This window comes from Terrapene carolina, unplaced genomic scaffold, assembly GCF_002925995.2.
Source record: "Terrapene carolina triunguis isolate 2854851 unplaced genomic scaffold, T_m_triunguis-2.0 Scaffold210, whole genome shotgun sequence".
NCBI classification, from domain to species: domain Eukaryota; kingdom Metazoa; phylum Chordata; order Testudines; family Emydidae; genus Terrapene; species Terrapene triunguis.
This window is the reverse complement of record NW_020664561.1, coordinates 8,268,334-8,283,580: the sequence shown is the minus strand read 5'-3', so window position 1 is coordinate 8,283,580 and position 15,247 is coordinate 8,268,334. Positions and strand designations below refer to the sequence as shown.

Sequence of the window (15,247 nt, the reverse complement as noted above, 5' to 3'; positions counted from 1 at the left end):
GGGGGGGGGGGGGGGGGGGTGTTGCTCTGTGACTTTGTGGCGGGGGAGGGCAGTTACAGATCTTATGCAGCGGTCCTTATCCTGGCTCACAGATCCACGCAGCAGGGGATCTGTAACCCTACTCCCCCTGCCAGAAAGTCACATAGCCGACACATACACGCAGTCCACCCCAGGAGTGCTGGCAGGCTCCATTGAAATAACCAGTGCACCAGTGCGGAGCCTGTCATTCCGGGAGTTTAGAAGCATCATTTGCATCAGAACACTAAACCTGCCCCCTGCCACAGTCTGCGTCCCCGGTTTAAAACATTCCCGCGAAAACAGCAATACAGAGAACGGTGTTCATTAACAAAATAGAACTGATTTTATTTTTTGGGAAGGGGAAGGGGGTGAAGGGGGTATGTAACTGGAGAGGATAGTCAAAATGAACTGGGTAAAGAAACGGGGGCAGGTTCAGCTTTTCTGTACACAAACTGAAAAGTCACAGGTTGCCCTGCTCACTCAGGAACCTAGCTTTCAAAGCCTCCCGGATGCACAGGGCGTCCCGCTGGGATCTTCTAATCGCCCGGCTGTCTGGCTGGGCGTAATCAGCAGCCAGGCTACTTGCCTCAACCTCCCACCCCGCCATAAAGGTCTCCCCCTTGCTCTCACACAGATTGTGGAGCACACAGCAAGCTGCTATAACGATGGGGATATTGGTTTCGCTGAGATCACAGCGAGTCAGTAAGCTTCTCCAGCTCCCTTTGAGACGGCCAAAAGCACACTCCACCACCATTCTGCAGTTGCTCAGACGGTAGTTGAAGAGTTCTTTTTCTGTGTCCAGGGCGCCAGTATAGGGCTTCATGAGCCAGGGCATTAGCGGGTAGGCTGGGTCCCCGAGGATCACTGTAGGCATCTCCACATCCCCAAGAGTTATTTTGTGGTCCGGGAAGTAAATACCTTCCTGCAGCCGTCTAAACAGACCAGAGTTCCTGAACACGCGAGCGTCATGAACCTTGCCCGGCCATCCGACGTTGATGTTGGTAAAACGTCCCCTGTGGTCCACCAGTGCTTGCAGCACCATTGAAAAGTAGCCCTTTCTGTTGATGTACTGGCTGGCCTGGTGGCCCGGTCCCAGGATAGGGATGTGAGTCCCATCTATAGCCCCACCGCAGTTTGGGAATCCCATCGCAGCGAAGCCATCTATGATGGCCTGCGCGTTTCCCAGGGTCACTACCTTTGACAGCAGTACCTTCACGATTGCCTTGGCTACTTGCAGGACAACAACCCCCACGGTAGATTTGCCCACGCCAAAGTGGTTCGCGACTGACCGGTAGCTGTCCGGCGTTGCAAGCTTCCAGAGGGCTATGGCCACTCGCTTCTGGACAGTCAGGGCTGCTCGCATGCGGGTGTCCTTGCGCTTCAGGGCAGGGGACAGCAACTCACAAAGTTCCAGGAAAGTCCCCTTCCGCATGCGAAAGTTTCGCAGCCACTGGGATTCATCCCAGACCTGAAGCACTATGCGGTCCCACCACTCCGTGCTTGTTTCCCGGGCCCAGAATCGCCGTTCAACAAAATCCACATGACCCATTGCCACCGTGATGTCCTGGGCGCTGGGGCTCGTGGTTTCTGACAGCTCTGTGCTACTCTCCGACTTCAGGCCCTCACGGCGGTGCCGTAGCCTCCTCGCCTGATTTCTCTGCATCTGCCTCAGGGAAAGGTGTATGATAAGCTGCGAGGCGTTGAGAACGGCCACAACTGCAGCGATGGTCGGAGCGGGATCCATGATCGCAGTGCTGTGGTGTCCGCGCTGTCACTGATCAAAAAGTGCGCGAACTGATTTCCCGCCGGCGCTTTCAGGGAGGGAGGGAGGGCGGTAGTGACTGACGGATGACGACAGTTACCCAAAAGCACCCTCGCCACATTTTTTTACCCAGAAGGCATTGGCGGATCGACCCAGAATTCCAATGGGCAGCGGGGACTGCGGGAACTGTGGGATAGCTGCCCACAGTGCACTGCTTCCAATGTCGACGCTTTCCCTGGTAGTGTGGACTGACAAAGTCGAATTACTGTCCTTAGTGTGGACACACACGTTCGACTTTCTAATATCGATTGCACATATTCGATTTAACTAAAATCGAACTACTCTCGTAGTGTAGACATACCCTTAGAACTTAAAAACCAGCATCCCCTAGAAGTTTGAGAAGAAAATGTCCTGTGCATAGCTTGTTGAATCTCCTCAGCCAGGACTGGATGGTTCCCTTCCATATATTTGATAAAACTTTCTCCTATTTAGTCTTAAACATCCCAAAGGATTGTCTTCATCACTTCTACAATAACATGCTATCCAACTATATGGATTTAAGAAGGCCATCTAACTATAAGGCTACGTCTTCACTACCTGCCTGAATCGGCGGGTAGAAATCGATCTCTCGGGGATCGAATTATCGCATCTCGTGGGGACGCGACAATCGATCCCCGAATCGACGCTTGTACTCCACCAGCGCAGGTAGGAGTAAGTGCCGTCGACGGGGGAGCTGCGGAGGTCGATTTGCCGCCGTCCTCACAGCGGGGTAAGTCGGCTCAGATATGTCGAATTCAGCTAATTTGCGTATCTTAAATCGACCCTCCCCCCCCGTAGTGAAGACATAGCCTAAGATATGTCAGTTAGAGGATAGAGCCTTAGCGGTCTCTACCACCACATTATTACTTAACAAAATAAAAGTCCAGAATATAAAATTGGAAATTAAATAGCCTTAAATGGGAATACTACTATAGTGACTTACACAAGAGATACATGCCAATAGAATGCAGTGCTTGGAGGATGGGTGTTTTCTGGAATATGATTCTCGAAAAACAGGATTCAGAGTCATCATATGCACTGCACTGCAAGAAAGCAGCTTTGTTCTTTCATGATACTAGAAGATTCTGAGTCAAAACATGGGTTATCACTCTGTCCTATCCACCCCCTCGTGCCGCAAAAGGACCCATTTGTCATATTAGTAACTGGCAGCAGGAGCAACATTTGCTGAGGGGCAAGGGAGGCAGTTCCCCCTCAACACATTGGTTTGCCACCCCGACTTCACAGGATACAATATAATCACATATAATGTTCTATATGCTGACATGAGTTTGCCTGCCTCCCACCCCTGGAATTTTCTGAAACGATGGCAGGTAAACAGTTAAGTAGTAACACATGACAGAAATAAAGGCAGAGGGGCAGTCAGGGACACATGAGCAAGTAAGTAGTCTATATGATTGCAGGAGGCCAAGATGGAGGACTAAGAGCATACATACCCCTGGAGTTCTCTTAAACAGTGTTGGAGTTTCTACATCCACAAACCCTAAAAAACAAACATAAGCTTCAGACATTGAATATGCTAAGAATGTTGGTTTGAGACAAGTTGACTGGAGACTGTGGTTAGTCAGCTTGAGGTAGTCTGGCAGAGCATGCAGGTTCTCAGTCATATACAGACTCATTTGATTCTTTTTGAGGATGACTAAAGATTACTTATGCAGGCACAGCCTGATCCTGAGGGGTGCTGAGTACCCACCACTCCTATCATGACTTGAGTTCTCAGCCTCCCATGTACAAGCTGCATAGTTTCTTATGTTTGCACTGGCTACTCTCAACAATTTAGGCTAAAATTTTGCAAAAGTGACCAGTAATTTTAAGATGAGCACCTGCACTCTGATAATTAGGCCCTTATAAAGGCATATTAAAAAAAAAAAAAAAAAAAGACACCCAAAAATTGAGATGCCCAAAAATCACTAGTCACTTTTTAAAATCTTGGCCTTAACATTTATTGTATACATACTGTTCATTCAGAAACAATCATCTGTGGCATGATAAGGGACTTATAGGCGCTGTGCTCTTTAGACATCCCAATATCCCACCCCATGGTATGTTCCTGGGATAGAGAGCCATGTCAGGGCAGCACTTTGCACAGCACCTCTCCCCTAGTATGTCAGGCAGTAGTAGAGCAGATAGCAAGAACAAGGAGAAAAGAAAAAGATGATAACGTGCTAAGAACTAGATACTCACTAGATATATTTCTCTTACCATGGAGATTACAGAGATACTCCCGCATTTTCATAACCATCTGCGATCTCAGCCGCAGGTTATGTTGCATCTGGAAGCTGCGCAAGTCCAAGTAGCGATACTGCATGCGCAAGGCCTCAGATTTCTAAAGAGAAAAGGACTGTGATTAAAGAGCAAAAGCTAAACCAGATGCCCATAAAAGTTTCTTCAAAGACCACAATGGAAAGGTGGAAGCAAACATAGGACCCTGCATTACTGCCAGTCACTCATGACCTATGTGGAAAAGCATTAGTTGCTTAGGTCACACTTTGACTCTAACTGTGATAGGAGCTGCATGCTCTAAGCTCTATATTCTGGAATGCTCACTTTTCACTTGGCAGCAACAGATCATAATAATCCTACTTGGGACTTGCAGGGTGTTTTCAATCATAGATCTCAAAGCATTTTGCAAATGTGAGCAAGCATTATTAAACTAATTTTACAGATGGAGAAAACTGAGATACAAGACATTGTGTGAGCTGCCCAGAGTCACATAGTGAACCAGTGGCACAGAGGATATAGAGCCTGTTCTTTTGAATGCTGGTCCCAACCCCTATCCACAGGTCCACATTTCATAGGGAAGAGAAAGGACACAATAATCAGTGATGCAAGACATACCTAACCGTCAGTCTGAGCGATCTTAGTGTCCTGGAGGGATATAGTCTCTTGATAGCTGGCCGCATGCCTGGGTGAGGCTATATACCTTAACTTTTAAACACACTAGTCCTCCTGACACCTTTTGCTTCACAGTCACAAAAGATGGACATGAGCCCAAATTCTCCTTGTTCCCATCATACCACCAATTCTTACTATCATTATATTTTTAAACCCAAAGCACGGAGCCAATTTAGGCATTGTAAACAACTGTTGCCCCAGAGCACAGAAGGTGGGAGTAAGAAGAGAATGCCCTACAACAGTGCAATGACACTGCTCTGCCATTCAGCATGGCAAATTCTAACTCTTCTGAAGAGCCAGTGCTTAATGCCTAAAGGCAGGCAGCCACCTTGATAAAGTCTTTAATTTCAAAGGGCAGCTTCTTGCAGGAATTCAGGACCTCAGCTGTCTTCACCTTCACTTCAATGTCACCTGTTGGCATTCTCTGAAACAGAGAAAAATAGATTTGAACATCAGGCAAAATACTTGGACAAGTTTCTTTCTAGCTTCATGGATTTTCAGGCTAGAAAGGATGCGTATGATTATCCAGTCTGACCCCCTTACAGCACAGGGCAGAGAATGTCTCTTGATCAGTTTCTCCAAATATTCCTCAATATTCATTGGCAGTTTAAGACACACCAATATTTAAGACACACCGGTTCTCACTCTCCTTCAGTAGTGTATCCATCCCTATTAGAAGTGAACCTGCTTTGTTGCCCATAATCTGCTCTCTCCCTATGACACGTACCAACTACAAGGCAAGAGTTAGGGCCTGATCCTGCCAACACTCATGCACATGCTTAACTTTATGCACAAGAGTAATCTCCTCAGCTTCACTGATGTATAAACAGGGGAATTGCAAACAAGAGTAGGGAGGCATTTGACACTGATGCGACCACTAGTGGAAACCTGTGTAAAGAATTCCAGAAGGATGCGGATACATTGGAGAATGTTCAGAGAAGAGCCACAAGAATGATTAAACAATTGAAAAACCATACTTTATAGTGATAAACTCAAGGAGCTCAATCTATATAATTTAACAAAGCGAAGGTTAAGGGGTGACTTGATCGCAATCTGAAAGTACCTACACATGGGGAACAGAAATTTGATACGGAAGGTCTAGCAGACAAAGGTATAACAAGATCCAATGGCTAGAAATTGAAGCCAGACAAGTTCAAACTAGAAATCCGACGCACACTTTTAACAGTGAGGGTAACTATCCATTGGAACAACGTACAAAGGGTAATGGTGGATTCTCCATCACTGGCAATTTTTAAATCAAGATGGGATTTTTTTTTCTAAAAGATATGCTCTTGTTCAAACCAGCATTAATTCAGGAAAATTCTACAGTCTGTGTTATACAAGAAGTCAGACTAGATGATCGATGTCCCATTTGGATTAATAATCTATGAATCGATAAATGTTAGCAGTATCAGGCCCTTAACCTTTAATGTGGAGGAGAGCTATGGTTCAGCTCATTGGTAAATGAATTGCCCCCCATGACACCCAGGAACCGTAAAGGTTACACCAATTTCCATCAGTAGAGTTCCCAATTGAATTCTAAGGTAGACTTGAGTTTTTCTCCCATCTATCATCGCTGCCACAATAAAGACCACTAAACTCTGTTATCCATTCCTTCCCATCTTGCAGGACAGAGTGGAACACCTTCTACTAACCAGAGAAGACCACATTAAAGTTTCCAATACGTGTCTTAAAAAAAAAAAGATAACTGTGGAGCCCAGAGCTGGCATACTTTGTGATAGCATCTAGTGACTAGAGAAGTGGATTGGGCATTAGAACTCCTGGGTTCTGTACTCGGCCCTTCCAATGACTGGTGGTGTATGGTCTTGGAAGAGTCACTTAAAGCTGCTGACAATGAGAGCTGTGGGTATGGAACACCTCTGAACAATCAGGCCGTTAACCTCCATGCTTCAACTTCTCTAGCTATAAAATGGAGCTAATCAAACTTACCTACAGCAGGCATGAGTAAAAATGGTCAACAATTACTGCAGAAGTACTATGGCATTTCTTATATTTAGATTAGAAAACCAAAAACATGGATGGTAAAGTCTGGCCTTTTTTAATGGTGACCAGTGCCTGTCAAAGGGGTATTGTGGGACTTAATTCATTAGTGTTTGTGAAGTGCTTTGAAGTTCCTGGAAGGTGCATGCCATAGCAGTTATTTCTATTTCATTGTATTCACAATTCTTTCACATCACTCCAAGATGGATTATCATACCTTGGAGAAAACAAGCTTGCTAATGGCAAAGCAATGACACAACGTGTGCAGCATGAATCCACCTACCAAATCTCTGTGCTAAATTCAGTGCACTTTACCAGCATGCCAAACTCTAGAAAATCCCAGGAAGATTTCAAAGCACTAACCGGGTTCTTCTGCCCTGGGGGCCGAGAGGTGACTGTCCCAGTTACCCTCACAACAGATTCCACAGGGGCATCATACAAGACCTTCTTAACATGGGAATGTGCCTGCAGGAAGAAAATACTGAGATGTCATGGGAACTGAAGTCACATTGCAGACTGTGCCATGCTTGGATGCTTTTCTGTTTTCTTTATGACCCCTTCTCAGACTAAATTTAAAGATCATTCTTTATAAACCAGTTGTATGACATTATTACTACTCGTATTGCAGTAGCATCTAGGAACCCCAGTTATGGACCAGAACCTCACTATGCTAGATGCTGTACAAAGACAGAACAAAAAGATGGCCCTGTGACAGTGTACCCCATAAGGCTAATGTATGTATGATATAACTGGAAGAGGGTTTTGCTACATATGCCATGTAACATATCTATGTAAAGGTTATGATCTACTGGTTATGTTCATCCTAGTTGTATGCAGGCACCATTTGTGTGTTCAAAGTTATGAACATTGGCTGTATAATTGCTTGATTTCTAAGTAGCCTTAGTTAGAACATTTGGTCACTTCTTGGGAAAGGAATGTGTAAAGTAGGTGCTCAATCAGGAAGCACTTAACAGACAAAAGAGCTTGGAAGACTCCAATCCACATAAGAAGTCTACCTGAGGATGTTCAAGGTAGCATGTGGGTAATGGCTACTACCTGCAAGTCCTGGGTCATGCATGGGCATGTGACTTGCCCATGTGATTCCGAATCTCCATTTTGTGACTGGATTCTACACAGGGTGAGGAGGGGGTCTCCACCCACAAGAGAAAGTCTATTTAAACCTGTGGGAGACCCCTCCATTTTGTCTTCAGCTGGCTAAAAAGAGGAGCCTCGCCACCCCCCACCCCAGGATACTTGGAAGAAACTGGAACAAAGGGGTGTAAGTAATTGTTGGACCCAGGCTAAAAGGAGATTAGTCTGTAAAGGGGAGCATTCTGGAACTGGTGAGGATCTTATCTGTATTTAGCTTGATTAGACATAGATTTGCGCATTTTATTTTGCTTGGTGACTTACTTTGTTCTGTCTGTTACTACTTGAAACCACTTAAATCCTACTTTCTGATTTAATAAAATCACTTTTTACTTATTAATTAACTCAGAGTATGTATTAATACCTGGGGGAGCAAACAACTGTGCATATCTCTCTATCAGTGTTATAGAGGGTGAACAATTTATGAGTTTACCCTGTATAAGCTTTATACAGGTTAAAACGGATTTATTTGGGTTTAGACCCCATTGGGAGTTGGGCATCTGAGTGCTAAAGACAAGCACACTTCTGTGAGCTGTTTTCAGGTAAACCTGCAGCTTTGGGGCAAGTAATTCAGACCCTGGGTCTGTGTTGGAGCAGACGGGAGTGTCTGGCTCAGCAAGACAGGGTCCTGGAGTCCTGAGCTGGCAGGGAAAACAGGAGCAGAGGTAGCCTTGGCACATCAGTTGGCAGCTCCCAAGGGGGTTTCTGTGATCCAACCTGTCACAGGCCCATTTCCCAAAGATCTTACAATCTAAGAAATCTTACATTCTGAGCACAACTCACTCCAAGTTAGGTCTCTAGCTTAGCTTTAGTAATCACAGTCCTTTTGCTTTACTTCAGGAGTGCTCAAATTTTGCTCAACCCGGGGCTGCGCTAGCAATCTGTCAGGAGACTGAGGGCCACAGATGATGTACAGAAATCAGAGCAGACTGCAATATGTAATATAAATTCAGTCTGCTGATGCAGGGCAGCTCATTCTGCCCTGGACACCATGGGGGACAACAAGTCTTTAAAGCAAAAAATCTAGAGACTCATCCCTTGGCAGCCCTTACCTCATCCTGCGGAATGATGATTTGTGTCAGACCCTGGAAGTCCCTCAGAACCAGGAACAGGCCCTGTCTGAACATGATGAAAACAAAATGGAAAGAGTTCTTTTTCCCAGGGTTCAATCTTTTTTGCTTTCTAAGGCCTGGTCTACACTAACCCCCCAAGTCGAACTAAGGTACGCAACTTCAGCTACGTGAATAACGTAGCTGAAGTCGACATACCTTAGTTCGAACTTACCGCGGTTCAGACGCGGTCCACACGCGGCAGGCAGGCTCCCCGTCGACTCCGCGGTACTCCTCTCGCCGAGCTGGAGTACCGCAGTCGACGGCGAGCACTTCCTGGTTCGACTTATCGCGTCCAGACCAGACGCGATAAGTCGAACCCAGAACTTCGATCCCCAGCCGCCGAACTAGCGGCTGGGTGTAGACCAGCCCTAGGCCAAAGCTTATGTTAATATCTTGTATTTTTGGGGACATTATGACTTTCATCTCAAAGCACTTTAGAAACAACATGAATATAGGAATCAGTTTACTCACTTTGGAAATCAGGGATAAAACAAATCTTTAATTTGGATTAGATTCAGGTACTACACCAGACTATAAAAAACCATAACAGTAGCACTTGAATTTGAACACATCCATGAAGAATAAGAGTTTTGAATACACAACATAACATTTACAGCCCCTTGATACTGAACATCATAGTCTATCTGAACAAATCTAGCTAAGTAATCAAACTAAAGTTCAGGGAGAGATGAGAAAAAATGAAAACAAAGGAAATGATATTCAACTTCCTATCAAGAAACTTCATGTGGATAATCCAAGTCTCTAGAGTTGTTGTGATAGGATCTGTTTCCTCAGATACGGTAAATATACCTGTCATAAGTAACAGAGCCATGCACTGACAAATGGGATGCATTACTGAGCCTGTAGAAAGGTGAGAGTACAACATATGCTTGTAGTAATTATAAAGCCTTTTCTTGGAGCTCCATCCAGAACTGTTCCATGACATGTTTAGTGCTGTTGATAAAAATCTATATAGACCATTACTGTAGAATTCTAACAGATAAAGAACAACATCTTTACATTATAAAATGTAAAGGACCAGGCTCTGATCTTGGTTACACTCACCACTAAACTCATCGGAGTTAGTCCCAATTTATATGCGCTGTACCCATGCTAGAACCAGAATGTGGCCCAATGTGTCCATAATTAAGTCAGAGTACTAAGAATATTGTGTCTGTTACACATGAATATTTAATGCTTTACTAAATATTTGCAAAAAATGTAATCACTGTAGCTACGCTAACATAGTTAGTACATTGAAGCATGTATTATTGTGTATATTCAACACTTTGAATTAGCACTGCAACTAGTTAGCTAACTTATTTTTCTTATTTATACTTTATGAATAATCCATATGTATTCTCAATATGCATAATTAAGTCCTGTTGTCAAAAAAGCACACTCAAACCTCATGCAGCCTCTGTAAGCTGGAGATCATAGTATTTACCTACTTTCCACAGTTGTTGCAAGGATTAGTTAATATTTGAGCAGAACTTTGAAGAAATATAAAGCACTCAGTGCAAAACATTTTAATCAAAACTAGTTTATCAACAATGCTACAATAAGTTTTATAATGTTCACACACTTCTGTAGTCATTTCTGATTATTCAAAACTTAGATACTCATGTGACGGTCGCTATAGAAAATCCTAACAGAGACAGATTTGTATTCAGTAGTCAAATAAGACTAATCACTAGTACTGTATTTAGTGTTGGGGAAAATGACTCCAAAAGTGCCTTTGTCACATCCCCATTGTAATGCAGCAACCTCTAGGGCAATGCATAACAGCATATAGCAATACTAATCAAAGGTTTAGGGCAGGAAGTGAAAAAGAACACAGTTTTCAACTGAAACAGCAGTGGATGTTTAAATTGACAGAATGTAGTTAGCCAAATACAAACTTGGTCAGGACTCCAGGGTTAACACGCAATTCTTGGGGAAGGTCTCAGGGGATATTTAATACAGGTAAATGGTCAGGACCTTGGTGCAGAGGACTTGGTGGGAACATGGCTGGCTACTGTAATGAATCATCAGTGCCACTTCCTGCAGTACCGGAATTTTCTTTGGAGGTCTTCCATCCCAATCAATAGTGACCCAAACCAGCCCTGCTTATCTTGTGAAAAGCAAGACGATCCCAGCACACAGTGACATGGCTGCACATGTACTAAAGCACAGAGTAACAGTGTGTGGGGAAAAAATTTCAGACAGATGCTAAAAAAAAAAAAAGTACTAGCTATTGATTCAACTACTAGATTATCCTTGTAGGTTCCCATCCATGTACTGACCTGAGCTTTTTTGGGACATTTGAGAGAATCACAGCACAAAGTGGTATCTATTGTGCTTAAAATTATTACAAGTATTTCTATCTATCTTAGATATTTGTAAGGCAGCCATCACCTTGGTATTTCTGTGAGTGCTGCATAATCCCAGATCAGATGAAACCTAGGATAAAACACAGTGCACTTCCAGACGGTTGTTAAACTACTACTAGCAAGATCTCCTATAGCACTTTTCACCTGCAGATCTCAGAGAACTTTACAAAGGAGATAAGTATCATTCTCCTCACTTTACAAAAGAGGGAGCTAGTAGGAGGGAATCCCCTCTGACTGATTAAACAGGATGCTGCCCTCAATATGGTAGGAAAAACAATTGAAGCTCCTCAGCCTCCCCCACAGAGAGCTTCAGTGGATACAGTGAAAGCCAATGGACATAAGGAAGCCTGTCCATAGCTTCCAGTCCCACTTCCCTCCTGGGTCTTTGCAAGTTTTAAATACTAATCTGACATGAATCTCATTGTTCAATACCAACACTTCAGACGGGGCAGAGCTGGGAGGAATGTGTGCACGCAAAGGTGACTTTAAGCCCCTCTTCTGGAACCGTGAGGGGGCCTGCCTGACCACTGCATAAATTAAAGCAGCCTTAGAGCTACTCTAATTTACACTTGTTGCATCTCAAGAAGTGGGTTTTTTACCCACGAAAGCTTATGCCCAAATAAATCTGTTTGTCTTTAAGGTGCCACCGGACTCCTTGTTGTTTTTCTAATTTACACTGTGCTTTCTGCAGCTTCCCAGTAGGCCCGGGAAACAGAGAACAGCCATACTCCATGCACTTGGGCCAGATCCTGACCTGTCTCTACACCCACGTCTGGGCACAGGGCACTTAGAGCTGGTGCTCTATATTGGCCAGGAAGCCACCCTGCACAGAGGATATTCTCAGGAAGGTGTTTCCTCACATTTTTAAGCCCCTTTATGCTGCCAGGGTGGTGTAAAGGGCCGTTAACATAACCAAGAATCAGGCCCTAGGAGCTGCCTTGGCTCCAGCAATGTAACCTCTCCTCCGTCCATGTGGGTTGTGTTTACCTTTGGTACTGAATCCATCCACACAAGGTGACCTCTTGGCCCACATGAGCAGAACGCAACTCTCCGCAAGTGTTGGTCCGAGCCACAAAGCTATTGAAATCTTGAGACAAAGCCAGAGAAAAACAGTTTCAATGGGAGCATGAATGCTAATGTAGCTATACAACAATGAGAGCACTATAGGTCCTGTTATTCAAAGATCACTGTACAAACACAGAACAAAAAAGGACAGTCCCTGCCCCACAGAGTTTTTTGTTTGTACAATGCTTAGGACAATGGAGTACTGGTCCAGGATTAGGGCTCCTAGGCATTATGGTGATACAAATAAATAAAAATAATAATCCAAATCTGTTTTATGGCCTATATATAAACAGATCATTTCTCCCACCACTAAAGTGACTTCTTGGCAGGGCCGCCCAGAGGATTCAGGGGGCCTGGGGCAAAGTGGGGGAGCGAACATAAAAAAGGCACCACCCGCTACAGTGCTTGTACTCACCGGGCGGCGCTCCGAGTCTGCGGTGGCGGTGGGTCCTTCACTCGCTCCGTGTCTTTGGCAGCACTGAAGGACCCGCCGCCGAAGACCCGGAGCGACTGAAGGGCCCGCCGCTGAAGTGCCGCCAAAGACCCGGACCGCCGCCGGGTGAGTAGCCAGGGAAGGGATTCTCGGCCAGGGCTCGCGGGGCCCCTGTGGGGCCCAGGGCACTTGGCCCCCCAACCGGGTGGCCCTGCTTCTTGGGTGGAAGCCAGCAGCCTTTAATGATGGCATAGAAACACTACTTCCTTGCCTAAAATGGTTTGTAAAGAATACTGTATATCCAAAGAAAACAACAGGGACAACTATAGGGAGGCACAATTGAAACATGTGAATATCATCAGCTTTCTAAGAATCGAATAGTGATGTTTGCCATACCTTGTGTCAAACAACCTGTATATACCAATTCTGACAGCCTGGGTTGATGATCTGCTTATGCTACAAATAACAACAGGTTTGCTGATCTCTCATCCTATTCCAGCATGGTGCTCTTTGAGGTTAATTCAACATTTAAGCATAATCCACCATATTTGCCAATTTCTTCTCAAAAAAGACCCAGGACAAAAATAGCAGAGGATGCTGCAGGTATGGATTGAGTCATGTTAGCAGAGCTGTGTTGGGGGTTGAGGAACAGAGTAGCACTAGATCAAGGTCTAAATGTACTGACAAAACCACATAAGGGAAAATTGAAAGGCTCTGCCTGCTTTAGACAAGGCTAGCAAAGGCCTGATCCAAAGCCCACTGAAGTTAATGGGAGTCTTCCTATTGATTTCAATGGGCTTTGCATCAGGTCCTTAGACAATAAAACCAGACTGGTCAGTTTCACACTCTAGTTGTTAAACATTCACATGGTGCTCTTGGGTTTTAAAGTTTATAGTATTTTAGAAGGTTAAAGGGAGACTGTCAACTTAGGCACATTCCTACCTGAAAACATTTCACCTACTATTGTTACAGACCCTTAAAATTCCTAGAGGGGAAAAAATTTCCCTCACTTTTATGTCAGGCACAGTCAATTTTTATCTGTTTGTCCATGTCCTTCACACTACAGTAGGAGAAAGGGAAAAACCGGTTTTCAAACAGGAAAATGTGATTTGAAAGCCAAAAAAATTGGCTTTGGCTCATGCCCCATGTGGGAGTAATGTGTAAAAAGTAAAGAGTGTAAATGAGTTAAGGTCTTTTTTAAAATATACATTTTAAAAATATCTAGAGGGAAGTGCTAATACATGTCTCATTTTAGTGATTGTTTAATTTTCTGTCTGGATTATCATATGAGGCTCTGTCACCCAGAATAACAGCAAAGTTGAAGAAAAGATAAATAAGATACAAAACCTATTTTTGTAAATTCAGTATGTGAATATAAAATATTGTATTCAGGAGACTTCTCCCCACCCCTGCTCACCTGATGCTCTTTTCTCTGAGCTAAGTGCCAAACTGTTGGAAACGTATCTGCACCAAGGTCTGTTTAGTTCTCTAGAGAACAGAGACAGCTGACTGTACAGCAGTCGCAGCCCATGGCGGAATGACATCTTACAGGCCACAACAGCTGGATGAGAAACAGAAGGGCAGTCCTGGATCTTTCACACTCTGGACAGTTTTAGGGAAAAAAAACATGGAAAGTAATTTCACTTTGCAATCCTCAGATTTTATTCTTCAATCAGTACTTGTGTCAAATTCTCCTTGACTGACCAGCCGCCCTTATTACCCGGAAGGGTCCACATGGTCTAATGGCTAGGGCACTGGCCTGAGAATTAGGAGACCTGAGACCCTGCTGTGCCAGTGACCAGCTGTGTGATCTTGGACAAATCAATTCACCTCTCCGTACCTCTGCTTCTCCTCCCAACCTTTTTCTGTCTTGTCTATTTAGACTGTAAGATCTCCGGAAAAGGGACTGTAACTCACTATCTACTTGTATAGTGATTAGCACAATGGGGCATCAATACTGTAATATAAATAATAATCACATGTACAAACTCCATCTTTATTCCCTATCTGTCATCCATACTAGTTCCTGTCTCCCTCAGGCCTGTATAATATTAATATTTTATATGTGTATAGCATCTTCCATCATCAAGGAGGATCTCAAATGGAGGTCTATAAACCACTTGCTGGTGATGTCTGGAAAGAAGGCAGATCAGGTCACATGGCAGTGGCTCCACCTTCTTGCTTCCAACTCCATATACACCTCTACCCCGATATAACGTGGCCCAATATAACATGAATTCAGATATAAAGCGGTAAAGCAGCGCTCCGGGGGGGGGGGGGCTGCGCACTCCGGCGGATCAAAATAAGTTCGATATAACGCGGTTTCACCTATAACGCAGTAAGATTTTTTGGCTCCTGAGGACAGCGTTATATCGGAGTAGAC

At 44.3% G+C, this 15,247-nt stretch overlaps 1 protein-coding gene across 1 annotated transcript in view; it reads right to left on the bottom strand.

Annotated features, from left to right (window-relative positions):
• Positions 1-14,408, bottom strand: part of LOC113407310 (aspartate--tRNA ligase, mitochondrial-like) — a 37,057-nt gene extending 22,649 nt beyond the window's left edge. The window contains exons 1-7 of the mRNA XM_026655663.1: positions 14,282-14,408; positions 12,354-12,453; positions 8,935-9,001; positions 7,097-7,198; positions 5,061-5,156; positions 4,040-4,163; positions 3,274-3,320 (exon numbers count right to left, since the gene is read on the bottom strand). Of these exons, the coding sequence (XP_026511448.1) occupies positions 3,274-3,320; positions 4,040-4,163; positions 5,061-5,156; positions 7,097-7,198; positions 8,935-9,001; positions 12,354-12,453; positions 14,282-14,408 (663 nt within the window). The remainder of the gene's footprint in view (positions 1-3,273; positions 3,321-4,039; positions 4,164-5,060; positions 5,157-7,096; positions 7,199-8,934; positions 9,002-12,353; positions 12,454-14,281) is intronic.
• Positions 14,409-15,247: the final 839 nt, after the last annotated feature.